Source organism: Varroa destructor, unplaced genomic scaffold (genome assembly GCF_002443255.2).
Source record: "Varroa destructor unplaced genomic scaffold, Vdes_3.0 BEIS01000001.1, whole genome shotgun sequence".
NCBI classification, from domain to species: Eukaryota; Metazoa; Arthropoda; class Arachnida; order Mesostigmata; family Varroidae; genus Varroa; species Varroa destructor.
The window spans coordinates 27841321-27868693 of NW_019211454.1; the positions used below are offsets into that span (position 1 = coordinate 27841321).

General features: G+C 37.4%; 2 protein-coding genes across 4 annotated transcripts; one reads left to right on the plus strand and one right to left on the minus strand.

Moving 5' to 3' along the window:
- Window positions 1–12082: 12082 nt before the first annotated feature.
- Prp3 (pre-mRNA processing factor 3) lies at window positions 12083–23781 on the plus strand. 3 transcript variants are annotated; one of them, XM_022788380.2, is made up of 11 exons: window positions 12083–12292; window positions 13045–13222; window positions 13891–14055; window positions 14217–14403; window positions 14635–14755; window positions 14890–15040; window positions 16729–16967; window positions 17536–17810; window positions 18213–18396; window positions 21141–21239; window positions 23575–23781. In XM_022788380.2, exons 2-11 carry the CDS (start codon window positions 13129–13131, stop codon window positions 23692–23694), a joined length of 1635 nt encoding a protein of 544 aa, XP_022644115.1. In that variant the 5' UTR covers window positions 12083–12292; window positions 13045–13128; the 3' UTR covers window positions 23695–23781. The 3 variants fall into 3 exon arrangements, with proteins under 3 accessions (XP_022644115.1, XP_022644116.1, XP_022644117.1); XM_022788381.2 differs by lacking the exon at window positions 12083–12292 and adding an exon at window positions 12345–12638; XM_022788382.2 differs by lacking the exon at window positions 12083–12292 and adding an exon at window positions 13455–13620 and having other exon boundaries at window positions 13073–13222.
- On the minus strand, window positions 23477–26742 carry Rpp25 (ribonuclease P protein subunit Rpp25). Its single transcript, XM_022788391.2, has 5 exons — window positions 26635–26742; window positions 26095–26151; window positions 25630–25751; window positions 24934–25149; window positions 23477–24761 (listed from the first exon to the last, which is right to left on the minus strand). Exons 1-5 carry the CDS (start codon window positions 26725–26727, stop codon window positions 24614–24616), a joined length of 636 nt encoding a protein of 211 aa, XP_022644126.1. The 5' UTR covers window positions 26728–26742; the 3' UTR covers window positions 23477–24613.
- Between the last annotated feature and the right edge of the window lie 631 nt (window positions 26743–27373).

Below are 27373 nucleotides of genomic sequence, written 5' to 3' on the forward strand. Positions count from 1 at the left end.
GGACATGCGTCTTGCTTGGATGACATGTTCGTTTGGGAATAGCTATTTAAAAGCGGTTCTCTTTGGGCGAACCCAACATCAACGTTGCTTGGGCTGTTGATCATCAATCTTCTCGTCAAAATGGGCCACTAGATAGAACTTTTTATGCGATTAAAGGAAATACAATTATAGAAAAGCACAGCACGGACAGACTGATATGTTCTTTCGTAATACTATCATCTTCCCAGGCGTTTACTGGTTCGTAGCGCAGTTAAAAGTATGGAGATCCACGTTAAACGATGACAACATAACTGGAGAATTGTTACTTTACTGGTCCGAGGGTTATAGCTTGAACAACCTGTATGCTACGCCGCACGGATAACATCTCACGTTCGTTAGCGGCTTAGTTGAGGAATCAGACGGGTGCTTGTAATTATTTAAAGTCCACATGGGTCATATTTATTTTAGCTTGATGTAGTGTATAGTTGGGTATTTCCATCGCCGATTTTAACAATCACGCGATACTTCGCCAGGGGTATGTTTAGAAAAGCCGCTTCTAGTATTTGAGGCGTCGCTTATTTTCAAGCATCAATTTCCCACACTAATGTTTTTTTATTTTTGCAAAGAATGGGCGTAAGTATAGTTGAAGTTTACCTACTCTCTTGAGCTAAAGCTTTGCTATGAAATACAGAGCTCCACGATGACCGAGTGAATGGAATCGTTGAAAAAATACATTTCTTTGTACACAACGTGGGCGAAAACCTATTTTAAGGCTCTTACTGACGGTCGTCGATATATGAGAAGATTAGAGTGATTGCTTTTTAAGGCTTATTATCTTCTATTAACCTGCCGCCTCCCAGCTGTTGTACATGAGGTAGTCGACTCTGGTGAGCATGGAATGTAATTTCTATCTCGACGGAAATGTGCTATTTCAGTAATCCGCCTTCACTGCACAGCTTTACAGTCCAATATATCGCAGACCCCCTCAGGCATATTTGTTACTGGTATATATGGAAGGGCCTATGCGACCTATATAAGCTCATTTCTATGCGTCAATGGGCCATTTTTTCCAAAGTGTAATTTTGCTGCCATTGATCAATTCTGACACTCAAATCATTTGCGTCAGTTATTAATTTCCTAACGCCCGCAAGTTCAGAACATCGATTCAGCCTTTCTGTCAGCTCATCGGTAGATTCTCTCGCAGATGGACGCACATACATCACAATAATGCAATGAATACTTCAAATGCCCTCTAGCATCCTCAATGAGCACGCAGTAGTTTTCTAAGAAACGTCGGCCAAGATCTCGAAACGATTGTTATAAGATATAGCGATGCCACCGCTTGCGTGAAACGAGTGGTCGATGACCATCAGCTTTCTCTACGCTACACTGAAATAATAATAAACATTTACGATTTTACGCTGTTACGATATAAGTTACACGACGCGTGTTGCATACGCGTTAAAACTATGACTGAGTTTCGGATATGTTCTTAGATTCAGGTGTTTAATTCATTCGGTGGCCTTCAGAAAGAGGTCATCAACAACAACAACAGCGACAGCGACACCTATACTACTATTGGGAAATCTGGCTCAATGGATTGTACTGTACTATATTTGTAGATACGAGTGCATTTGTATTGATTCATGTTACTTATTGGAACAAAGCTATCTACTGTTAAGGGATTAGTATAATTATTCCTAGCTTCGAAGAAAGAGCTTAGCATTGGACTACTGGAGAACAGACTGAAACTGACGAGGTGGTAAGTTTGGCTAAGAAACTAAGTAGTGGTATATATTTTTATTTATTCAAAATAAAGGCATCCTGGATAACGAACAAACCGAATGATTACTACCGGTATTGGCTAAGCTGAAGTCATTTGCAAAATCAGCCCTATTGTATAGTCCCATGCCGAGTTTTCATTTCCAGCTGAGGCTCTATATTATCGTGCGAAACGTTCGTGGGCAACAACCGTGGCCTAATAAAATGATAGCCCTACTCTTTGGATTGTTCTCAGCTGGCAAGAGTCCTAGAAGAAATATCGACCACTTCTCCTATTCAACAATTTCCTGTTTACTTACACTACCAGAGTAAACGATGCATATGTCTTTAGGGCTTCCGTTAACGGCAAGTGCTTCTTACACAAATTATTTAGCGTTAAGTTCAAAGTTACTGTGCTAGTAGCTTACCAAGTTTTCCTAGAAAGTGGTTTAGATTTTGGTCAAATCTTATCAGTTGCTTAATCTACGCAGACGTTTTATAGATTAAAATTCGGAGAGTAAAAAACTCTATGTTATAATGGTTAAGCACACAACTGCTCACTGTCCCAGGAACACCACTTTCGAGGCTAACGAACATTCAAACGAGTTGAAACTCTCCAACGATCCACGATTGACCCGAATCAATACAAAAAATGACAAATTTTATAATCCAGTCATAAAAGGCTGTCATATACGAGACCTGATGCCTGCTAACGGTTACATACGCAAACAGAACAAAACAAGTTAGCTTTTCAAAGTACACGGTACCTTAATAATCACTATTTGAGCAGACGTAGCACCAAGTCTCTATAGAATTAAATGGGTGATTCTCATGTTTGTGGGATCCAGATGCTAGCTTTGCGAACGCAGCTTTAAATAGCAATGATTGAAGTGTTACGGAGATCTATCTCTGTCGGCCTTTACTGCGTAATCCGATTCGCTGTTTCCTTTTCGATCCCCGTCGTATAATCGCTAATAACACTGTTAGCCTACTTTTTCAAGCTGAATTATTTTGTACCGTTTTAGAAATTTGCGTACTAGCATGACAAGTTGGCACTTGTTTGACGTTTGTTTGGTAACCTGTAAATGCGTCTGTTTTATTACGTAGAACAGAAATTAAATGTGTTGCTTTGGATTTGTTGGAGGATTGGAACTTTGCAATGTGAAAGGCTTTGCCTAAAAAAAGCCTTTACTCCTAAGGCTTGTGCTTTCTTGTAATTTCGAATTGAATGGTAAGCCTAAGGCTTCCTCACGGCAATCGAGGATGAACTTGTAAGGGATATTTGTTCGTATACACTGTTTTCATATTTTCATTTCCGCGCAAGCATCCGATTCAAGACAGTGTATATTGTTTTAAAAGACTTTATCCCGTAAATTATTACAGTTATTATGTCACAAAGACATCTAACCTGTATAGGAAGTAATAAACAACACCCCATTTTAGTTAAAATAATATCTATTATTTGGTTGAACGAGCCAATTTAATTTGAGGGAAACTTGCCTTTCACACGACAACGAAGAAACCATATTTACGTACTAGCGGCATTTACATTAAAGCAAATCAAAATGATTCAAATGAAAAAACATGTAAACTTCAAGATAATATAGAGTGCCAACTAGCCTATTATCGTAAGGGTATACCAGGTGGAGCGCAATTATGGCATCATAAAATCCTCTGGAGGTGCCTGAGACCGTGAGACGGCCCATATACATTAAGGTGCATTAAAACCTTTGTCACTGGTCATAGCACAATGCTATGGGGAATACTATGAGAATAAAGTGACGTGAGTACTGTTTCGGCTAAATGTTTCTAAAGCCAACAAAACAGAACCAGTTACGCTGTCCCTTAGGAAGTTCGTTCTTCAGGAAGTCTGAAACTCGAGATACCTTCGTAATAGTAAGAAAAAGCCGGCTTCCTGATCCAAATTGGAACAATTTTCGATTTCGAAAGCGTCACCTGCCGTCTTCCTATTCCGCCTGCCGTTTTAATGGTTAAGATTTCTTATTATTATTTGGTCAGAAGAACTTAGACTAGAGCTAGCCCAATAGTGATTTTCAAAATGTCGGTTGACGTTGCTTAAATCGTCACTCCAGGTAAGACTATTGAGCGAAAGTGCCCAAAAGGAAGTAGGGCTTTCAGAAAAATCGCTTTCATGCTACCCGTCAGATATAGATGCCTGTAGTACTGGAAACAATCGATAATTCGTTCTCATACTTTCACGGCCATTTATGTACCGCCTGTTTACGAAAAGTCCATGATTCCAAGGTACGCACGAAGAAGAAAGATTTATAATGAAACAATGTTTTTGTTAAGAATATAATTTTATATTGATGAAATTGATTTAACTGTAAGTGATATTTATGCAGATCAGATTCTAATCTTGACAGTTTAAGCTCTCATAACTGGGCCCGCAATTGCTCTACTCCATTATATCGCCGGTCGAGCGAAGGGGTTCCCTTATATATATACACAGGGTTATTTTAAGTTTTTCACACAACAAAGGCCTTTATTGTTTTTAATGCAGAGAGGATATGTAGAAAACCAACTTCTCTCCTTTAAATCCCATCATACTGAATAATAGCAATACAAATAGACGTTCATAGAACAACATGTGCCCCTTCATATGGTAAGGGCAAATGAAAATCATTCGTACGAGGACACGTAAATAGCAAAGCTATTTTTGGCATAGCATTGTTTAGTTTGGGCGGGCAGAAGGGGTGCCCATAGATGAAGTCGGCCCCACCTACATGTTCTCCTTTGTCTATCCGAAAAAAGGTTAAAACGGGCTGAATTTGTTCACTATCCATGCGAAAACATAGATTTCCAATATAAGTGTAATGTGTATCATTCGCTCTACGAAGTATTTGCCGAAGTATGACAGCTAAACATTTAGGAGACAGTTTAAATTAAGGTTATTTTTTGACAAAATGGTAATTTTATTCAAGCGTAGTTCAAATGTAAGACGATAAACTCATAATAACATTGTAGCTAATATCAGAGGTTTTAGACGATATGGCAACGTACGCGTCATAACTCGAACGAATGTGCGAGAATTAAGAAAGATCTGAGCGTCCAATATTTAGATATATATAGACATGAAACTGGGTGTCACCCGTCATTTGCTTAGGTGCATCCATTAGGTGACAGTATATAAATCTGAAAGGCTTATTCAAAAAAACAACGTCTAAAATAGCTGACACTGGTAGAGATTAACGTGAAGCACAATTGTATTCAATTTTCTTGCTGAGTTACAGTAGAATAGATAGGACTAACTTTAGCGATCATTTAATAATATTTGCCGTATTTCAAACACCATGGCCACTCTATGCCGCCACGGCCATATTTTATATTCAGCCAATAGATCACATTGAAACGATTAAATGGCAGGTGGACGACATACGTTTCGACGTATGTTTCGCCTAACGGCCGGCAAATGTCCTTTAGGTGTCGGCTAACTACGCTATTCGCTTTTCGAACGGCAACAACTGTGCTCCATTTTATAAACTGTCCGAAGTTTTCTTGACAAGTTTAGATTCACTTATTGTAACTGAAAGTTGTATGAATATAAACTTAAGTAATGTGTATAGATAAATACATACATTAGTTACTCATAATGCATATATTCATATTTGAGGCATGGCTTGTGGCGTTAGATTTTTCGGAATTTTTCGGAACTGAACACCGATTTTAGAGAAAAAAAAAATTGTATCAGTCGGACAGTCCTGCAAAAAAAAGATTAAAAACGAATCCATGGTTATATACATGTATATATATTTTTTAAAGCACTAGTACTCCTTATTATTTAATCACTTTTTATGGGTGTTCTAATTTTTCCAATGAATGTTGTTAGACTTAGACTAGAATTAGACTTTTGTCTGTCTCTATTTGATTTTTTCACCAATGTAAATTTCCTATTTTATCTTCTGTACCTATAGCTTTCAATTAGCCAGATGTCGAAATTATCATATTTTGGATTGAAGGCTAGCAAATAGAAGAAATAAGAATTTCCACCCCCAGTTTCGTATGTTCTAAAATACAGTAGAAATCGGTAGTAGTACGGTAGAATCACCCTGGTGTCATTCATTGAGAGGTAATGACATGGTTTAGAAAACTGCTGCTTTTTATATTTGACTAACACCCAGAATAGAGCGAGTAAGTTGACATGTACATGGCAGTACGATGGCTGATATATATATATATCTATCGAAAGTTAGTATCAGAAACTCTAACGTAACTACACTATGGCTCAAGGAGATCCTTTGAAAATATTGCTACTTCGACTTGTCGTTTTTAAACATGTCAAACAAAAAATTACTAAAGGCAGGCTGCTCATAAGCATTCTAAAGTAGAACATACTGCTACAATCGAAAACTCTTCAGAACTCTAAAGAAAAAGGCGCCTGAACAACATGGATCATAATGATCGTAACTTAATTCAAATCAGCCCACCTATACCGGCACTAAGTAGAATGTGTAACCTGGATATGGATAAGCCGCTGTATTTAGTGAAACGTGGGCGGGTACCTATAGTGCATTAGCAACGACCAAATAAATATTCTGAATTTTACGTCCTGCACAACTGTGCAGCGTTTATCTAGATGCTTGGCTATCCATGGTCGACTTTGCAGTCGGATCACGTTAAGTTCAGTAGGTAGATTACGAATTAGCAGTACTTGATTTCGAATCCTGGCCGGTGCCGGTTAGGTTTTCAATTGAGATGTTTGGTACATGCCATCGTAGTAGAAGAAGAATTTGTATATTTTTAAAAGTCTCAAAACTAGCAAATATGGTGCCAGTCTAGGCTTAAGAAATACTATAAAAATCCAGGCCTTTCTCTAGCGGAAGATTCGCGCGCCCGAATGGGTGTTTGAAAACTTGTCAGTCGTTTGCTACAAACTACGATCTTTTAGAATGAGACAAGCAAACATAACATTTGTATCAACCCATACGAGAAGCACATCCATTTGTAATTCATTTATAACGAATTATTTCCTATTTCTTTTCAGGCGTAAAAGAACTTATCTAGAATGGGCAAGTTGGCACGGACATAGTCAAGGAAACTTTTGAGTACTATAAAGAAAGACGAAAGCTCCAAAGATCTAATAATAATAACAATTAACATATTTTGGATAGTTATAGAGCAAAAATTCTAGGCAAACCCCTCTAGACATTCAGCGTAAATGATGCTACCGTGTATACAAAAAGCTATAGTAAGCAATTTGCTTAATATCTTACGAAGATTGTCAATTGAAATGTGCGTAACATCAATGTTTGGTAGCCATTTGAAAAAAAAACGAGTATTTAAACACAGCGAGTTACCTGATTTAACTTCTCCAGTTTAACTGTACGAACTAGCAAGTGAGTCAACTCTCAGTTAGCGGCCCCTCCAAATGGAGGATAGATTGATTTAACTCGAGGGCACTTAAATAGCCTCTCATCGTATGGATCGTTCAATTTCCCACACAAAGCCGGCGAACCCTTAAGGTTTCAACAAACAAATGCACCTCAGAAAATTCAAGCGCGGGCGTGAATTGTTTTCCTCTGCTCTTTGGACGGCATTATAGGGTAATCAAGAAAAGGTAAGTTCGAAAATCAGAATATCAAAATTTACTATAGTATCTAATGGTAGTCTTTGTTTATTTTTTTTAAATTCAATCTAATGCAGGTGCAATACTTTGCATGTTGTCGCTGTGCAGTGCATTGTAAATAGATTGAGATTAAATGGAAAAAAAGTATTTGGGTGGCTTCCGACAAACCCTGGCAGAAAGTGGAACTTTCCTGTGTGTAATACTTCCCTTCACTGTTTCAAATAGGCCTGGCCTTATAGATATATATAGAGAAATTAATCGGATAAGGGTTGCATTTGCTAATTTTCATTGGTGAAATAGGAAATATTCCTGACGAAATATATAGATATATATAAATCCCGAAGACAATTAGGTGTCGGGTGGTTCAGTCAAGCCATTAATTGCACTTCCTCGCTTCTGATTTTGCCGAACTGGAATGGAACCACGAACGAGTTCACCGCCAACGAACTCAATGAGAAACTGCATAAACACACTGATACGAATAAGTCTTCATCCGCAAATACTCCGCAATACTCCGAATTAGCCGGGCACTGCATCGATGAACTATGTTCTGAGGTTACATTGCCAGTTCTAGGCGACTTTTGCTCCGTTCTCAACTAGGGCTCAACTCGACAATGTGTCGGAATTCAAAACATTCACCAACATTGTTTCTAATTCACTGGCCGCTCCTTCTATAAGGCAATGCTGCCTGCATTGATTTGCTTACTCTGGCACCTTAGAATAAGTAATGGACATCTTCGAAGTCGGGGTCGGACGTTAAAACGTAGTTTTTCAGAGAGTTTTTTTCCTAAGACTTGATCACTTTGTGAATCGACGTGCAAGTTAGTAGAAAGAGCACAGCAGCATTCTAGAGGTGTGGATATAAAACCATTGAAAACTCCATTTCAGCCATACGGCCATAGAGCCTTTCAAAGAAAGAGAAATAAGTTTTGCGCAATAGGCAACCAACTAAACAATAATAAACCAATTTATGTATAGATAAAGGTATCTATAAAGTAGATGCTCCACAGTTGTCCCGGCATTTCCAACGTTTAACTGTTCTGAAAACATCTTTGTCCTATTGCTTTTGCATTTGCAGGGCTGCATTGGATATTAGAAATAAGTAGACAGAGGGCGAAAGTTAAAAGTAGACGTACCGCGAGAGTACGTTCGAACAAGAAGCGGAAGCATTTTAAATAAAGGGGATGGGGGTTACAAGGAGACGCGCTTGTGATCCGACAAGTCAGCAGGATTGAGTGAAAAAAACTTTTATCCGTGCGCCATTGTTTCCTGCCACTCACAGAAGCTATGAGAAAGTGAATTAAATATACAATTACGCTTTTTATCTGCAACACTACACTTCGTTTCCGTATTACCTCGTCCTTTAGTAAGTGAATCAAATGTCGACCTTGGTAAACAACGTATCAAGGTTTTTCAATTAATGGATATATGATTTAAACCTACTATATATATATATATATATATATATATATATAGACTAAAAACTAATGTGAAGTGAAAAGCAAGTGGGATAACAATTGAACGATAGAAAACTGTCCAGAAAGGAACAAGGGCTAGATAGGTTGCCTTTTGAGCGGAATGTCAAACTAACAAAATGAATTCATGAGGCTCTCCTAAAGAAACTAGGCAAAGTTTTATCAAAGGTTATCTGAAGGCGTTTTATATGAATGTTTACTTCCAGGGGTGAGTGTCACATGTCTAATGTTTTTATCTTACGGTGTATATAAGGAATACCAGACGCTCTCTCGCATAGCTGCATTACTATGGAATGAGAGAGTAATCTCCTGTCGGCTAACAAAAATCAACGGAAAAATAGACAAATAGACTAAATAAGACGACCGTTGCACATTGAAGTCAAATCCTGCTGCGCCGAGATTTTGTCATATTTAGTCATTAGCTAAACTATTCTACTTATCTTTCATATCTGGAATTTATTGCTATTTTAATTTCACCATTTGCCTAATTTTATTTTATGTTTATTTATTCTCTTTCACTAAATCTAAGTTGTGATAGTTTTTAGCAAAAGCTAGACATGTTATTTTTCCAATGGCTTTCGAAGACAACCTAGCGCCTGAATGAGTGGATTCTACTTGAAAGAAGATAACCGAGACCGTACAGTCGGTGAAAACAAATCATATCAATCGGATTTCCGCAAATGTGTGCTTTCAAAGGTCAAGTCTTTGTAGCCCATATGCTGAAGTATGAGCATGTACGAAATAAAACAATTTATTGGCAGACTGACTGGTGAAATACACCTGCGCAAATTTAACTAAAATATGCGCGTCAGATCCTTACGTAAGAGTAGTATAGATTGAATTTTGAAATAGAATATCGTTACAATATGTTCCGTACGTTTAGCATCTTAAATTTAAACCTACTGTACTAGGTTAAACAGCATCCAAGCATCAAATAATGTCGAACGTATCTCTGTGCTTCATCTTTGCCGTTACGATATCTGCCGTATTATTAAATCATCGCGTTTACATTATATTGAACATTACACCTGTCATATTAGGTTGGTATTTAATTAATGCCCGCTTTCTTCGACTGTTTTATTTCGTTACTTAGGTTTATTTTCTTGGTTATTTTATCTAAGGGCGCTCTCGTCCCTCCATAAGTTCGTTTTTTTTTGCGGTAAACATTATCTCAATGTATGCATTTTCGACAACTATTTCATTGTACATTTAAAAGCCGGGGGGGGGGTGAAAAGGCCTATTAAATTAGCTCGAGATAACTGAATAGGCCGCTCAGAGGTGGTTTGCCAAATTCTAACAAGATATCTAGTGTCTCACAACACACGCCCGAAATAACGAGATCGTTATAGGTGACGAAACATAACACCTCTAAGTGGATATAAAAAAAATATAAGCTAGAAGAAGAAGTCTAGAAAAAAGGCATCTAGAAGATATGCTTAAGGCCAGAGGTAAGCCATATCTCCATCCGAAAAAAAACTGTGACTTGCGTTTCATTGGACAGGAATGGTTTTATACACAGGAAAATGCTTGAGAAGGTCAAGACGGGCAGTAAGGATCTCTATAGGGATCAGTTACGTCAAGTAAATGAGGCGATACAATAAAAATGGCCTTACAAATGGGGACAACGTTAGACCACACGCGACGAAGATCGTTAGAGCCACCTCGCAAGAATCTAATCCTAAGGCGTTCTTTCGCATGCACCGAATTTTCCGAAACTTGCGCCGATAGAATGCAACTTTTATGATCATGAACGAATTCACCTCGTAACTGTACATTTGACAGGAATAAAGGTCTTAAGCATTGAACAGATAAGTTTTTCAATAGCAGACCTGAACATTTTCAGCAAATCAAATAATTCAATTGATTAAGAAATTAAAAAAGGTCTTCAGCAAAGATAGTGGCTATATGAAACATTAATTTCTTGCTACCACCTGAGTGAAAGGCTGATTTTTTGTCCATTACATTCTGACCAACCTAATCGCATTCTTACCACATCTGAATCGTTTTTCTAGCAGGTACATTCGACAACCCCTATGGCATGCACGTTCTCATGGATAAATATCAAAGCGAGAAACCTCCCGTAATAGAGTTGAGGATGATTCAGCAACGACTATAATTTGTGCAATCTGTGTCAAGATAGAACTTTAGCCAAGCAATTGGGGTCGTGATATGATTTTACTTTACATCAACGTACGCACTACATAAATAAAGGCTGTTCATCTCCATATTTCGTTGCACGCATCTACGGGTACACACAAGGCTAATACAGCTTTGCTGCAAACATCAGGTCGGCGTTCCTGCACGTAACTTATACTAATTCAATATTAGCATCTGATACAGGTGTTCCCGAAGCATCCTTGTTAGCACAGTTAATGTTTAGTATATACTCATTTATAAGTAATTAATTAGTGCCAAAGCAAAATTCAGCGAGACTTACGGCAAACCAAAATGGCAACTCTTCAGCGCTACCAAATTTTAATTTTAACAAAAAAAAAGAAAACTCATTGCATTTTATGTACATAAAAGTATATTTCTGCAAGTGATCTCCTCTGATCCGTAAGCCGTCAGCCTATAATATGTATTACAAATACTTTGGGCCGTTAGCATTGTCTGACAAATTTAGATAGTGACATGGTTACATCAGCATGCTTTTTCAAGTAATTAAACTGTATTTAATACTGTATTTAATAAATTTAAGACCTGTATATAATAATATTCTTATGTCATGCATTCTGTACTGCAGTCAGTCTTTAACTAGTGCCACGTTCAGATTTGCATGATGGAGTGCTTAGTATTAAAGTTAAGGACGCATAGCGATAATCATATCGGCGCGCATAAGATGTGCCTCTCTAATTATAGTTTCTTCGTGCCATTATGTATAATTTAGTTACTGTAATAACACGTAAATACATACAGTTATTGTAATATACACATAAGCAGAGCGGCACGTATGTATGTATTAGAGCAGTATATGATTTAAAAAGAATTGTTCAAACGGAGGTAGTTTGAGAGGCACAGAATGCCTGGATCATCAAGCCAAGACAACAAAAGTGCACAAATCAACGATCAACGCATGTGCTAGCTTCTAATCGTCTTACATCACTACCAATGTAGCGACTTTCTCGCCGTCTTTTTCAACGACGCTAATCTAAAGATCATATTTATATATGCAACGGTTTGTCTAAAAAATTGTGTTAATCGGCAGACACATTCGGCCTAATTTGCGGATGTAATAACCAGTTAAACCTAGACACGCCCATATGGTCTTTGTGTATCGATGCTGGTTACAAAACAATTTCAGACGTTCGAATTCGCAGAAACGTTTTTCGGACTGTGGAACTTTGTAACGTTGAGGATGTTTTATACGTGCAACCACAACTTTGTATCACGGAATCAGTGAAATCAAGTGATATCAACAACCACATAACCTTTGAGAAAGCTCAAAGAATAGTTTGAAGTTGCAAGTGAAGCTTTGTGCGGCTGAGCGGAAGTAAGTACATCTAAAAAAATATCCGTAATTTCTACGACAGTGGCTAGCTTACGCAAGCGAGCTTGTACCATATAGGTAAAATGCCACTGGGATACTTCGCGTCGTCAACCATGGTACCGCTAACAGTTGAAACAATGGCATAACTATATACCTGTTGTAATAAAGGTTCTTTCAAGTGAAGTGTTTATCGAGATGAAATACGAGGCAAACTCAACTGTTCTGCTGCCATGGCTATAGTTTAAATTTTGGCCTTGAAAAGTAATTGCCATACTATATATTGTTACGTAGCTCAAGTAAGTTGAGCGAGAGCTGTCTGACGTGATGTGTAACGGCTCAAGTACCAAAGGTAAAAACAAACTTGACTTTTCAAAATGTATTAGTTGCCAGATCAAAATGCAAGTCAACTGATCAAAATATTGGTGTTTAATAACTAGTTAGTTACATTACCAGTTATATCATCAAGAAGAAACTCTTATCGTAATGAATAACAGTAATAGCTATTTTTTTTTAAATAATGTCATTTAATGAAGCCTCGTCCTGAAAATTAAAATTTTTGATTCGTATTCAGTCTTGCGAGCGTCGAAACAGAAAAGTTTCTTTATTCAACTTAGTGCATAATATCGAAAAGGTCGTTATTTACCTTATGTTTAAATTTTTATCAGCATAAGACAAACAGCGACCAAAGCCAAAAGTGGCTCCGGTTTACTAATCGAGTTTGTCATTCGTTATGCCGTTCGCTGTTTCATTTTCAGGCTCCATATTTGTCCCAATAAAGTAAAAATACGAAGACTGTCTGCAGGTGGTAGTTACGCCCGTGGCGAAGAAGCACTCTCAAAATGCTGAAAAGATCATCAACGTTAGATGAAAGTCTGGACCCAAAGCGGGGGAGACAGGATTCAGCCGGAGCAGGTCATGGACTAGATATAAAAGGTGAGCATTTAAAGTATGATTTACGCCAACAAACAGTGGGCATACAAACTATTAATTTAATCGACACAGTTCGGCAACGTTTGTAAATAAGGCACCATAAAAGCAGCCTTGTAGGCGCTATAGGAACATTGTCCTATTGCGCTATAGGAAATGGTTCAATGATTATTTTAATTAATTGGAGCAGAGAGCTTCTATAATATGGCATTAACGATTACTGGCTACTGCTCGCTAGGGCTGAAATCACCAGAGCTCGATATGCCGCCGTAGTAGAGGTGATACGGCCCGTGTTGTGACGCCACTGGGAGGGACCGTTAAAGCCAACGATCAGCGATCTCGTGGTCTGGCGGGGCCTTTCCTCGCGTTAGCAACGCAGGTTACGGAGGTTCCATATAACGAAGGTTAATAAACGTTATTATTTACACATGTGTTTTTTGCCTGCTCGATAACTGTTGTATTTTTCGCAAGCGTCTGTTACTTTTGGACCGTCTACCGCGGATGCTGGTTAAGCGTCGAAATTTTATAGAAATATAGGTAGAGGAAGCATAGTAGCAGAACTGGCGTAAACCATGGCGACGAACTCAGCGTAGAATTTTAACGCAGCGATTTATTGGGAACAACTTAGCAGGGTCGTATACTAACGTGTTGGTGCGTACCTTATCATACTTCAGCCATGATGGAGCAGGCCAAACGTCAGATCCAGGAAAAGAAACGGCAACTGGCAGAGTCGCATAACCGAACTCACGTACCCAGTCCTTCAGCCCAAACTTCTCACAGCGCCTTATCTCGAATCGAACAGCTTAAAGCCCAAATAGAAGCTCGTGCAGCCGCTAAAGGTATAACCTTAGCCATTCCTTTAATAAAAGGACGGTGTTTCTTTTGTAATTTAAATCAGTTAAATTTTACCAATGGATTTACTACGTAAAGTTTTAAACAGTCTACTTGATGAGAAAAATACAGGATATTTTCTAATATTATACTTATGTGCTCCCTGAAGTGATCCCCGCTATGGTAGCTCGAATGGCTCCACCGCCACCAGGACAAGCTCCCCCACAGCCTGTAGGACCGTCGCCAGTTGTACTAGACTCAGATGGCTGCACCCGCGATGCACTTGGCCGAGAGGTGAAACTGCCGTCATATCAACCGACCTCTCTAGCCAATATTAGAAAAATTAAGCAGGACAAGTATGTACTTCTAAAGACCAGTGAGATTTTTAGATGTTTCTCTTGGTTTGAATTCATAATTCATAATTTTCAGTAAAAATACCATGTGCCTCCCGACAACTTTTTGTTTCGTTTAGAATATTTTTTTCTGGTTGAACATAGGTTTAATGTAAGTTAGTATACTCCGGGTTGCGGACAATTGCCCTTCATGCGTTATTTTCGTTTGCTGTTTCACTGTCGAGAACATTGCAGGTTTCAGCAAATCAGTTCATCAGTTAAAGAAGAACCGCAACAAGACGCCTCATTCTTCGACGCTCGAGTACAGATTAAAGCAGCCGGCCGCTCAAGAAGAACGTTCAAGTTTGTGGAGAAGGTATTGTGGAAAAATCATCCTGTTGTATCAGCAACTCAGATGAATTTGAGTCGGTCACTTTAATTTGTGCAAGCTATAGTTGTTAGGAGATAATAATGATCATGTTATGACACATATTATGCGTGCTGTTTTAGGGCAAGTATGAGCAACTGGCTGAGAAACTCCGAACGAAGGCAAAACTTGAAAAACTACAAAATGAAATTCATTCTGTAGCTAAAAGGACTGGTATTCAGAGCGCCACCACACTTGCACTCATTGTTCCAAAGAAGGAAACAATAATCAAAGGTAAAATTTTACGCAACGCCAACATAAGTACTTGCACAATATTTACGATAGGTAGAAGCGAACGCGACGTTGATTATTTCATCAGATGCATTTAAATGTAAACAAATTCTAAATTGAAACAAATATTATAATGCATTATTTGCATGTGTAGACAATGACATTTCTGGTGGACATTTTTATTCAACATATATGCCTTTTACTTCAAGTACAACTTCAACTCTGGGTGTAAATCAGTGACAATAATTTTTATAAATTCCTTCTCTGAATTTACCACTAACTTTCTAGTTGTAAGCGTGAGTGAAGGCGCTTACGCTTACCGAAGTATCGCTCTGGCACGCCACGCACAAAAATCTAGCGGTTTTGCAATCCTTGGCTGAAAGGCCAAAGCCGCAAAAATCCAGATGTCTAAAATAGGCAGAAATTAAAGCAAAAAAAAAGCAAAGCGCAAAATGTGTGAAAAAATTAAACTTTGCGACATATGTGGGTGGCTCAATTCTAAATGGGTACTCGCGATTCAAAAAAAAAATCTATAATTTTTACTTCAGAAGTCTGAAATCAATATGATATTTTTTCGAATGAATTTTCGAAACCTCTCAATTTATTCAATAGCGTATATTCTCCTTCGGTCCATTAAAATTTTTCTCATACTGTTCGGAAGCTGTATAGAGACCGGCAACAATTCCAGTTGTCAATTTTGGTCAGACATAAACATTTATAAGTTCGATGGAGGTTCGTCCGACGTAAAGGCAATGGAAAACAGTTTGTCTCCAAGAAGAACTTAATGAGAGCATCAATCTACAAGCCACACAGTGACTTTTTGTAGGTAAAGTCAATTGTGTTTATCCACGTAGCCACTCAGCCAAAAAAATGGGCTTAATCAATATTGCTAGATTAAAGAAATGGTTTTGACATGCAATGTGCTCCAACATGTAGTCAGCGAATAAACGACTTTTGTAATAGTCTTAGATTTTTAACTTTTGAATCAACTATGCCCTGCAAGGACGAAAATACAACTCCTTCTTAAAAATGAATAGTAGAACGTCCCTTGATGATAGGACAAGTTCTTGAGCAGAGCGTTGTGTTGAGGTCATTAGGCTGGCATTCACATTGCTCCGTGCTGCAGCAAGGTTGCGACTTGTTCGTTAAGTTCATAATCTTCCTGAACTCGATCGCCTTAGTGTTACTCTGGTTAAGAATATATATTCCGTCCATATTCTATGCGATATCTGTGAAACGTCACCATTATGATTTTCCCAGTTTGATAACAATTTTTTTGCTTCAACTTAATAATAAACTTTGCTTCAAACTGTAGGTTTACCGCAAATCTCATATGCAGCTGTGCGTTTAGGTGCTGCTGCTGGTTTACAAATTCAGGGAAGGAGGGCAAAATCGATCTTGAACGTTTAGCCCCCTTCCTATATAATGCGCTTTAATCAGCGGTTGTGTTACGACAACACTTCTGTGCAGTTTTGAACTTACTGTTTACGGTAGTCATTCTTGCGATCGTCTTCCTCCTCATAGTTTTAAAGAAAGTATTAATTTTTCTTGCTTGAAAGGCTTGCGGTATTCCCTTGGGGAAGCGATAAAGTACGTTAGACCCATATGAGTGTTAAATGGCCTTTTGATTCGTAAAGTATGGTTTAAAAAACGCTGTACATAAAATTTCGTTTATTTGCTGGTTGTTACAGGTGAAACGCCAGAAATTGAGTGGTGGGATAATCTGATCGTGGAGTCATACGATGAAGTGTTATGTGATGAAAACACCCCTTGCAGTAGTAGCAATCAGAAAAGCATAGTGGGAGTGACGAATCTTGTAGAACATCCGATACAGATGAAAGCGCCAACGGATACAGGAAAGCCACCTGTTCTGCCCGTATTCCTTACGAAGAAGGAAAGGAAAAAGTTACGGCGACAAAACCGCCGAGAGGTACGTAGCTTTGTTGACTGGATAATCGGTGGTTGTAGGCACGAATAAAATTTTGCGGCTTTAACCTCATGTCTCTCCTTGCCGGTTCAGTATTCTGCAACATAAAAGCTGCATATTGTTAAATGACTAAATCAGTGTTAATCAATTTTTAATTCCCAATATTGCTCCTTTTATATCCTCGTTTATGAATATTGAATTCGCGTGAATATTTTTACGCGAAGACGTATTATATGCACAACTTACCTGCAAATCGAACAAACTTCATGTTTTGTCAAATTTCATACTTTAAGTTATTAATTTTTGGTTTAGCAAAAATTTAAATGACGCTTATAAGGATGTATGTGGTATCTTTAGGATAGTCTTTGTCACTATAAGCAATAAATTTATCTATAATATATATATATATATATATATAAATAATATAATAAATATATCTATAAAAACGTTCTGTTGTGCCGAATTGATGAGGACGATAAGCCGAAAGGATTAGGATAAATTGAGTGAAGCAGTTGGGTTTTTGAATTGATACGAACCATTATTTTACTTGCACGTCACTTACCCTCAATAGGTCCAAAAAGAAAAAATGGAACGCATTCGTCTTGGCCTTGAGCCACCGCCAGAACCTAAGGTAAAAATGTCAAATATGATGCGAGTGCTGGGACAGCAGCAAGTGGCTGACCCGACTAAAGTAGAAGCACACGTCCGTGAACAAATGGCAAAGAGGCAACGAGAGCATGAACAGGCCAATGCAGCGCGGAAACTCACTGATGAACAACGACGTGAAAAGAAGACAAGAAAGATACAGGAAGACACTTCGCTTGGTGTTCATGTCTCGCTTTACAGGTGCGCGTTTCACATAAGAACTAAAAGAAGAGACGGACACTTTTAGATTAAGATATACTACCATAGAAATTTGCAGTTTTGCAGTATTTTGGCCCGCAGCAACTGTTTTGGACGACCTAAGCAGCTAAATGCTGCTTCTCATGTTACTTGCACGTTTACATATACGTTTCCTGGTCTTTTGCATTATCTCTCCCCATTATTTCGTATTGAATTAAAAATAGTCTTCACTAATTATAAATAATTTCCCGTCAGAATTCGGTCAAAGTCAAGATCTATATCCATGGTTCAGATGTTTTAACGCAATTTAAAGATTTCAGTTTCACATACGAATGCTAGACATGGTAACAGCTAGTGCTCTTGCGATTAGTAAAATTTCATCAATGCTGCGTTGTGTCATTCTAGGATCCTGAGCCTGACGTCGCAATCGAAACGATTTAAGGTGGAGACCAATGCCAAGCAGTTACAGATGACAGGCTGTGTCTTGTTATTTCGCAACGTGAATCTCGTAGTCGTTGAAGGTGGCCCAAAACAACAAGCAAAATTCAAAAAATTAATGCTGAACCGGATCAAATGGGCAGAGGACCAGGTAAGAAAATAATTACAGCTATATACTTGTCAAAGGGCAATATATTGGACGATCTGCTAACACGCATACCTTCGGGTGCGTTGTCATTTTAAATATAAACATGCTGGTTCAAATTTCAGCATTGACAAACCATCATTATGGTATTTTGTAGATATTGAAGAAACTTTAGATAAGTCCATAAATACCTACTCCAGCTAGGCGGCCTAGTGGCGACAAATACTTCGTTCTATATGAAAGAGCTGCCTATGCAATAGGAACAGCCGAAAGCGTTGAAAAAAAGGGTTACATATAACATTCTTTATTCTTATTGCTTTGCTTCGCTTTCTGACAGCTCCTTCTTCTTAGTAGATGCATCCGTACTTCTTTTCAGTAATCATTTCATTATTACTCTATTTTTGCAATGATAACTGACAGGTTCACGATCCAGGCACCGGTAATGTGTCATTTAGCATATTTTATTAGGTTGACGAGAAAATAACATTAGTTTTTTAACGTTAGTTTGTTTCTCGTTTGCTATTTGCAATTTTTTTTTTATTTTGCGATGGCTAAGTATTATATACTGTCGAAAAGCATTGTTTTCCAAACCTATTGTCATGTAATCCACATCGCAATTTTTTTTTCAAGAATTCAAAAATGAAGCGCCAAGTAGTGTTCGATTTTTTCCTGATGAGAAAGTATTCATTATCGATTCAAAAATCAACCGCAGAAACGGTTCCTAGGATTGCTCACGATCCGTATCCTGTGTGCGACGTTACACTGTGATACTTCTTCCAAAAAAGTTAACGCATTATTTGTTTCTGCAGATGCTCTGTAAACTGTTGTGCAACCGTAGACAGTCTAAAAAAACACCTTCTAGAAAGGTGGTATGCCAAATCACACTGGCCAGTTTGTACAGAACTGACTATTTGAGACTTTTCTGGCTGTTTGAGACTGGAAATTTCTATAATGGGGACATATGGCCACCGTGCAACTCAGGTTTGACCCATGGGATTTTCATGCGTGGAGCGTGCTTGAAAGCAGATCCGGTAAATTTTAATTATTGCAAAAATTGCAAAGTAAAAATTTTAAACGAGCTTGTGAGCGATTTAGGTTTCGAATTGAAAATGTTTACATCAAGTAAATACGACCACCAAAAATGACACTTCCAGCGCATGTCAACGATTTCGTTAAGACATCTGTTTTTATTGATATAGATTAAAGAATATGAAAAATTCTTAGTTTAGATATCCAACCTTCTATACATAGATGGTATAGCGTCTAAATTAAAGCGTATTCTTAAACGTTGCCTCTAAGACCGCATCTGAACTTTCGAGTCTTTAAGCGATTTTTTTGAATATACGAAATGTTTTATTGTGGGATTCATGTGTTATTTCATGTAGTCTACGCTTAGTTCAACTACACAATTGGTTCGAGGCTAAAACCAATCACAAGCTCATTTCAGAAAGTGATTTCGAAAACGTCCTTTTTATGATACCATGGCATGTATCACAGAGACTCGTTGGACTTGCGTTCAGTCGCGCTTTATACTTAGTAATCCAACGGGGTCAAATCTGAGCTGCATGGCAGCTGTACGTATTCAGTCAGGAATGTAGTCATATCCGCAAAAAACAGTCTTGCATAAGAACTGTTTAGAGCTTTGCGGTTTACTGCCGTTAAGTACTGCTTTAGACGAAGTACTATACTAAACGGTTAATATGAATCGATTTATCGTTTTGGTAAAAAAACGTATTTTGTGGCCTTTTTTTGACTAATTTGGGCAGTCACACAAAAATTTGTAGGACAATTAACTTCTCTAATAATGTGTCCATTTTTCTGGAGGAGGCACGGTTACCGAACGTCTTTTTCAATAGGTATCCGCTCCCAGAACACTAACATTGCCCGAAAATCTGCTTTTCGCCGCAGTACATACCACCTTGAGATTATAAACAGATCAACAATGGTCCCTGCGGGTGATTTTTGAATCGGTTAGAACAACCTTTTCGTTAGAGAAAGATCGAAAACGATCAGGCACTTTACTGTGGACGTAACTGGGGCGTAAGTGAGGACGATCAAATCTCCCGGATCTATTATTTTAGATGGCATTTTCTAGAATTTGTCGTATGACTATACCAGAAAGAGAATGATGAACACGATAGCCATACTCCCCGTAATAGCTTAGTGGGTAACGTATTTGCTTACTAATCTTTGGAACACAATGTGGTCTAGGTTCGGACCCAGACATAGACACGCTTAGCCGCATGATGGAATACCAAACGGCGATAGCTGACGTAAAACTTGAAACGCAGACATAGCAGTCGTATCCACATGGTTGTCTCGCTATTGACCTATTTGAAGCAGAAAGATCATCAAATATGGACGTTAGGTGGCTTCTTTTGATTCTGGAGTCCGCATTGTTTCTTGTATATAGGTTAAGCTCTATTGGAGCAAAGAATTTTTACAGCCACAAATTGATTTGCCATGTCATACAGTGCCAGTTGAGGGTAAACAAAAAGGCTTATTATTTCAGTGAACATTCCTTGGAGTACGGGTTTTCATTAAATGCATTCATGAAACCGCAAGGCACAAGTCAAAAACAGTTCCAATTTAGTCGGCGCAACTATATATGTACTTTCTAGAGACTGTATAGATTTTTTTTTATCTGCATATATAATAATAATAGTAAGGTCTCTGCTCAAGCTATTCTTTTATGTTAACGCGATACATGTGCGTATATAATACTTGTTTACTTTTTTTTTTCATAACAGGTATCTAGAGACGGGACGGACCAAGGTGAAAAAGTGAATAACGAGTGCGTACTTGTATGGGAAGGCCAAGTAAAGATGCGGAGCTTCGGAGAAGTTAAGGTAAGCAAACGCGGTATATTTGCTATAATATGGTGAAACAAAGAACCGTTAGCAGTGCCTACCTTATGCTTGTTTTAATAAGGCGGATCACATTTATTTATCATCTGTCTATCTCTATTACTAAAGGCTTAGATCTGCAAATTCGTTCAACCCAAATTGACTCCTTAGGGGGCACATATTGAACAGGTTTATTGTAGGTAGGTAGAATTCCTTTTTAAAAAAGTCTGTGTGAAATATGGGCTGAGTACATTTGTTCCTAAAAGACAAAGTGTGTTTTTCTTCGCTGAGCGTAAAGTTAAGTAGTAAACAAAGACTAGCAACTTTTCTTTTGTTTTTTATGTTTGAAAACAACGCCTTAGCACCGTTTAAAAATACCATAACAGCCGCCAGCATCGTTTGCGTTGATACTACCAAATATACGGATGTATATTTCTGTGAAAATTCGGTTGCGCAAATAAGTGTGGTTTTTTATACTGCATGAAAAATGTATTTAAGCAGTCTTGTGGAATACACTATTGGACTATAGCTTTTAGGGAATAGCTAGCCTACTCTATGTTACTTCTGTTACAACTATAATTTCACATTTATATAGATATAGCAAAACGGGCAAGAGCTAAAGCCCCGATGGGTGCCCTAGCCCCCCCCTATATTGTAATCGTACGGGCATTACCGTAAATCTTATGTTGTATCACTTCACCTATGCCACACTTGGGTTTAAATGTGTTTTGAGCTGTTTTAGAGGGAATCCCTGATATATATCGTATGGTATGCAATATGAAAGGTTGAAGCGGTTATTGTAAAATTTATTTTTGTTAGAAAAATTACTAAAAAAATTTTAGAGCAATATGCAAAAATACAAAATATACATTATAGAAAAATATAAAAAAATTAGAAAAGTTTAAATGATGTTTCAGAAACATAATTGCTATGCCAACCAAGATAAGTATATATCTTGGTTGGCTGAATATGTTCCACTATTTATTAACAAAAAAAATTAAAGCAGATTTTCATTATTGTGTACGACTACCCATTGAAAGGAAGAAAAGATAAAAAGCTTTGCTGACGTTCTGAGTACAGTACTAATAGCTAACTCTACCAATTGCAATGTTTATTCAAAAATGGTTGAAAGCCACTTAAAGATTTGTGTATCTCCCTCGAAGGTCGGTCGGCAACCGACTTTATTCACGTGCGTCCCGGAAACGGAGTCAATCAGCCAGCGTTAAAGAAGCCCCGTAATCATACTATAAAAGCGTACAAAAAGCCAATATATAATAAGCGAGATAAACCTAGAATTGAATAATTGAAGCTAGATTTATCAAGTGTCAAAAGATCTAATTATATGATTTCACGAAAAAATAGGCGCGCAGCGAAGCTTGCAGGCTCGTCTCGTATACTACTAAATGCCTATTTCACTGCTCGTTCCTGTTTTTGCATTACACACCTTGTTTTTAAGTCAATTTATTTACCTAACTGAAATGAACTCGTAGAGTAGTCGGACTGGGATCAGATTTTTTATAGATCGATAGAATTTTGTCCTGGAAAAAACGGCATTTATGGTGAAGGTGATTAAATAAACCCTTTTTCCGAGGCATTTTTTCTCACTGGGCGTTTTGTTAATTTAAGCAAGTTTGTCGTTACTAACTAAAGTACTAAGTTATCTCAAACTTTCAAACGAGGTACAACATAAGGTTTGAGGTAATATGTGATGTGTTACATTTTTACTATCGTCGAAATGTTTGGGACATATGACTCATGAGTTGTTTTCTTTAACAGCACGGATACTTATATTTAAATTATAAATATAATTTAAATTATATTTTATTATTAAATATAATAGGAAAGTTAAATTATTAAAATAGGCTGAAATATCAGAGTGTAGCAGCAGGACACCTAAAACAATAGAAGAATGGGGTACGTGAAACAGAGTGGTCCAAGGGGATGAATGTTGCTAATAGATTGATTAAATCAGGAAACTGGATCTACTCTAATGGGATAGCTGCAGTGGGAAAAGGGAATTGGTGCAGCAGAATTTTAAACGAATGGCAACCGGAGAACTATAAAGGTATACATTTGCAATTGTACTACAGTTTACGTCTGGATAAATGCAATACGAATCCATTCATACTAGAATGGATGGGTATATAATAGAAAATAACCTATAATAGATAAGTTTTGACGTGTAGTTAATGTATAATTTACAACGAATCAGGCTAGTTAAACTAATAAACGACAAAAAATTGGCGTAAGGCGAAGTTTACGTGGCCGTCTGACTTAATTTATTCGAATAGATATAAGTGGAGAATCTTATTAATATTCGTTGTTCACGTATTTCTAGGTGAAATCGCTGCAAACAGAAGTTCAAGCACGGGAATTGTTCAAAAAACATAACGTCGAACAATACTGGGATCTTGGCTACAGTACCACAGTATTAGCATTGGCTGAACGGAACAGTTAATAATTAACAAATATAAGGCGTACCTTCACCTAGATATAATATTGTAATAATAATACATTTTCATGGAAATTGCATGTGTATACACAAGAGTTGTTCTTAATTTTATCAAAACTAACGTTATGCGAAAATATAAATGTTCATATATTTACATATATAACATTTGCTTGTAATTTAGTTCGGTTATTTATTATTAGAAAACATTTTACAGCTTAGGGAGAAATTCTAGTGAGTTGTTTCAAGATCTGGCAAATGGGCTCCATTCGAGAAAAGCAGATTTTATTTACGAGAATTATAAACGACGCTATCACCCGTAAGTATACGCTGATATACATATCTGCTCTCCGTTGTATATATATATATATAAATTGATTCCTAAACTAGAACCTTTGATCACGAGAATGGTAGATATTTGGTGCGGTTGATGTTCAACGTCATGGAAGTCAAGCTTTTAAACTAAAAATAAAAAATATATATATATATAAAACATAGGCTTGAAATATAGATTTTATAGAGTAATAGACACTACGAAGGCTCCTTCTTAAAGTGCGCGCACTAACCACTATCTGGAAATACACGAGTGAACAGATATGCTGAGATATAAATAATCGTTTTTTTTACAAACGCAGAATTTTATGCAGGTATGTTTCACCGCACAACATGATCTATACACATCTGAAGAAAAACAACTCTGTGACCCAGAGTAACTCTATGATACCCATTTCCATTGAGTGTCCAGGCTATCTATCTAGGGTCGCTTCTGCTCCCTTTTCGTATTATTATCCATTTTCAAGCGGTTTCACCCTATTTTTTGAACTACCCTTCGTAGCTTCCGTATTGCTTGAGCAATATCGATTAGCAGTAGCGCGATTTCGATTCTGCTTTTGGAGACGGGTTTTAGATACGAAATGTTCCGGCGAATTCACTCTGCGATGTATGTTGATTTCGGTTCAGCGTTTTGCACCTCGTTTGGTCCAATTTCTTCTCCTTGAACGCACGCGTTTAGGTCCGTTCTGCATTGACTTCCTTCAGACCGTTCATTTCGCGCAGCGGTATCAGAAGCTCCATGCCTGTGAGATAATTTTATTTTACTATCTTGAAGATTTACTAATAACTCTGCGCACATCATTGCACTTATTTGATAAAATTATCTATACAATTTTGTATAATCGTTTTCATGCAGAGTATGTAATTGATTTTTTGTAGTAATTGATCCACATAATAGCCAACAATGGATCTTACCAAGTTTTTTCCTCCATTTTTCTTGCTTTTCCCTGCTTTGATCTTCGGTTTCTTTGCTGTTTTTGATATTTGACGCCCTTCACCTCTACCTTCTGGACTCCGGACAAGGTGGGGTCAAGGGGCGTTTTGCTTAGCAGTATGTGCATCACAGGGATCTCACGTGTCACTTGAAGTCGAAACATTCCCTCCTCCTGAGGTTCCCAATATTCCAGAATTCTAGCAAAACAGAGAAAAAGCACCCGATATTTTTGTCACTAGCCTACTAAACACCGCTACCTATCAAGTTTAATGCGACACTTACTTCTCTACAACTCAATATTTAATTATTTTGGGATATTTTTACATTGGATAAAGAATTCTATCGCGTGGTAAAACATTCTCACACCAAGCGACTACCGAAATTACAGTAATAGTGGGAATGTCATATTACCTGTTTCTGCTAACTGTAAGATATATTTTTCGGTAGCGGTGAAAAGTTAACTCAAATAAGTAAGACACTGAAGATTTTCGCGCATGAAATATTCATGACTCAGTTGGATACAGTACAACAGTTTTTGCAAAAATATCCTTCCGTTCAAGGATCACGTTTTCGTTCTTATATTGCCAGGAATATTTGACTATATCTCAAGCATTTTCGCTCTAAATTCATACACTTAGTCACAAATTTGCATTCTTATAACAATTTTGTTTACGTACTTCTTATAGCCAATCTTGTTCCATTGATCCAGTCCACGTTCTTTACGTTTCAGCATCTCTGCTACGGTTATCACTTTTGAGATGGCAAGTCCACTTCCAACTATAATAAGTTGGGATTCATTCTGTTGAAAGTCAAACAAATTTCCAAAATTTATTGTCATGCAGATGTGCCTAGTTGTCCTCAAAATTCGGAGCAAATATAAACGAAATTAGAGTAAATTACCTAAACATCGATTTCGTAATAATAATGACTTGTTTAATAATAATAATGTCTTGTTCAAGCGCATATACCAACCACACAGCGATCTTTATTTGAATACATTTTCACAACTTTCATAACTTTTCACAATAAAAGATTTCCAAACCGTGTCGCTTAGCATTTGGCAGTATTTTTCAGCCAACTAACAATATATATTTATTAAAATATATAATTTTATAAAATATTTATAAATTTGCTACGCATACCTTTATAGTCGGTAGAGCGAAGTTCAATAAGTTACGGATCTTTGATCCAGCTTGCACCTGTAGAATTCGAGTAAGTTCACAGGATATGAGAAAGTTGGTTAGCACGGGCCAAATCGGGGGGCACTTGAGCCTGGCATGGACACTTTTCGTTTCGTGGTGGGAGGCACTTATTTGATATTAGCAGCAGCCTAACTCAAGATCATGATTCGAGTTAGGCAAAGCGATTTCGATTGGGTTTCGGTAGTGGCTGTATCGATAACACCGACTAATAATTTCATCTTACCCTGATTTCTATTGAAAAGGTTATGAGTTCTGGTTCGGAATTTGCTCCATCTTAACTACCAATACTTCTATCGAGCAGTAATTGACACTGAGACATACCAAACTCTGATTTAAAAATTTAAACACAATTTAGAAGTTGTGAACCGAACAGACAACGGCGATTATTTAACAAGTCAAATGTGTAAGTCTTTCACTGATTGCATTATACGTCTAAATCCCATTGAGGTCTAGCATAGCTACAGATATATAATTACATACGTTGAGTTGCGGGACATTTTTATCGACCAAGTCTACCGGAAAAGGCAGTCCAACATCTACATCAACGATTTCTCCTCGATTATATGTTTCCATGCTGGTGATATTACTTTTGACCTAAAATCAAGAAAAAATAAACACAGTCTGGTAACTCTGAGCAATAATGATTATTAGTCGACAAAACAATTAAGCATTTACAGTAATTCAGTTTTTTCCTGGCTGATTATTCATTCAGAATCGAATAGCTAACAGTATTTAGCCTGCACGACATGAAATCCTTCCTGTAAGAAATTTAAATTGGGGTCTAATCATTAAATTAAGAATAGCGTATTAGTAACTCACAGCACGTGACGTGATTCAATGTACAACAACCAACACGGCACACACTTTAACCAAGTCGCTCAAACACAGCTAGGACATATTCATTGAATCAATTATTTGGTTTGACACGAAATCGTTTGACATTTATGCTAGTAATACCCTAACAAAATAGATAATGATAACGTCTATTCTAGTAAAAGCTAATATTATTGAACTTTAATCGAACCAGCGCAAAAATTGTCTTGTGTACACACGTCGTAATGTATATTTACATTTATGAATGACGTTTTTGATGAATCGAGTAAAACAGAACGTGGTGTATAAGTATTAACAAAAACAAAACCGCACGCGGCGATTTCAAATCAGTAATTGTCATCAATTCACTTAAACTTAATTTGTCACAGATGTAACATACTTCATT

Coding starts and splice junctions, on each gene's coding strand:
- Prp3 (XM_022788380.2), top strand. CDS start 13,129: ATGCTGAAAAGATCATCAACGTTAGATGAAAGTCTGGACCCAAAGCGG. Junction 14,404..14,634: donor AGAAAAATTAAGCAGGACAA/GTATGTACTTCT, acceptor AGAACATTGCAG/GTTTCAGCAAATCAGTTCAT. Junction 15,041..16,728: donor GAAGGAAACAATAATCAAAG/GTAAAATTTTAC, acceptor TGGTTGTTACAG/GTGAAACGCCAGAAATTGAG.
- Rpp25 (XM_022788391.2), bottom strand. CDS start 26,727: ATGGAAACATATAATCGAGGAGAAATCGTTGATGTAGATGTTGGACTG. Junction 25,752..26,094: donor TCGCTCTACCGACTATAAAG/GTATGCGTAGCA, acceptor GACTTTCAACAG/AATGAATCCCAACTTATTAT. Junction 25,150..25,629: donor AACAAGATTGGCTATAAGAA/GTACGTAAACAA, acceptor CTGTTTTGCTAG/AATTCTGGAATATTGGGAAC.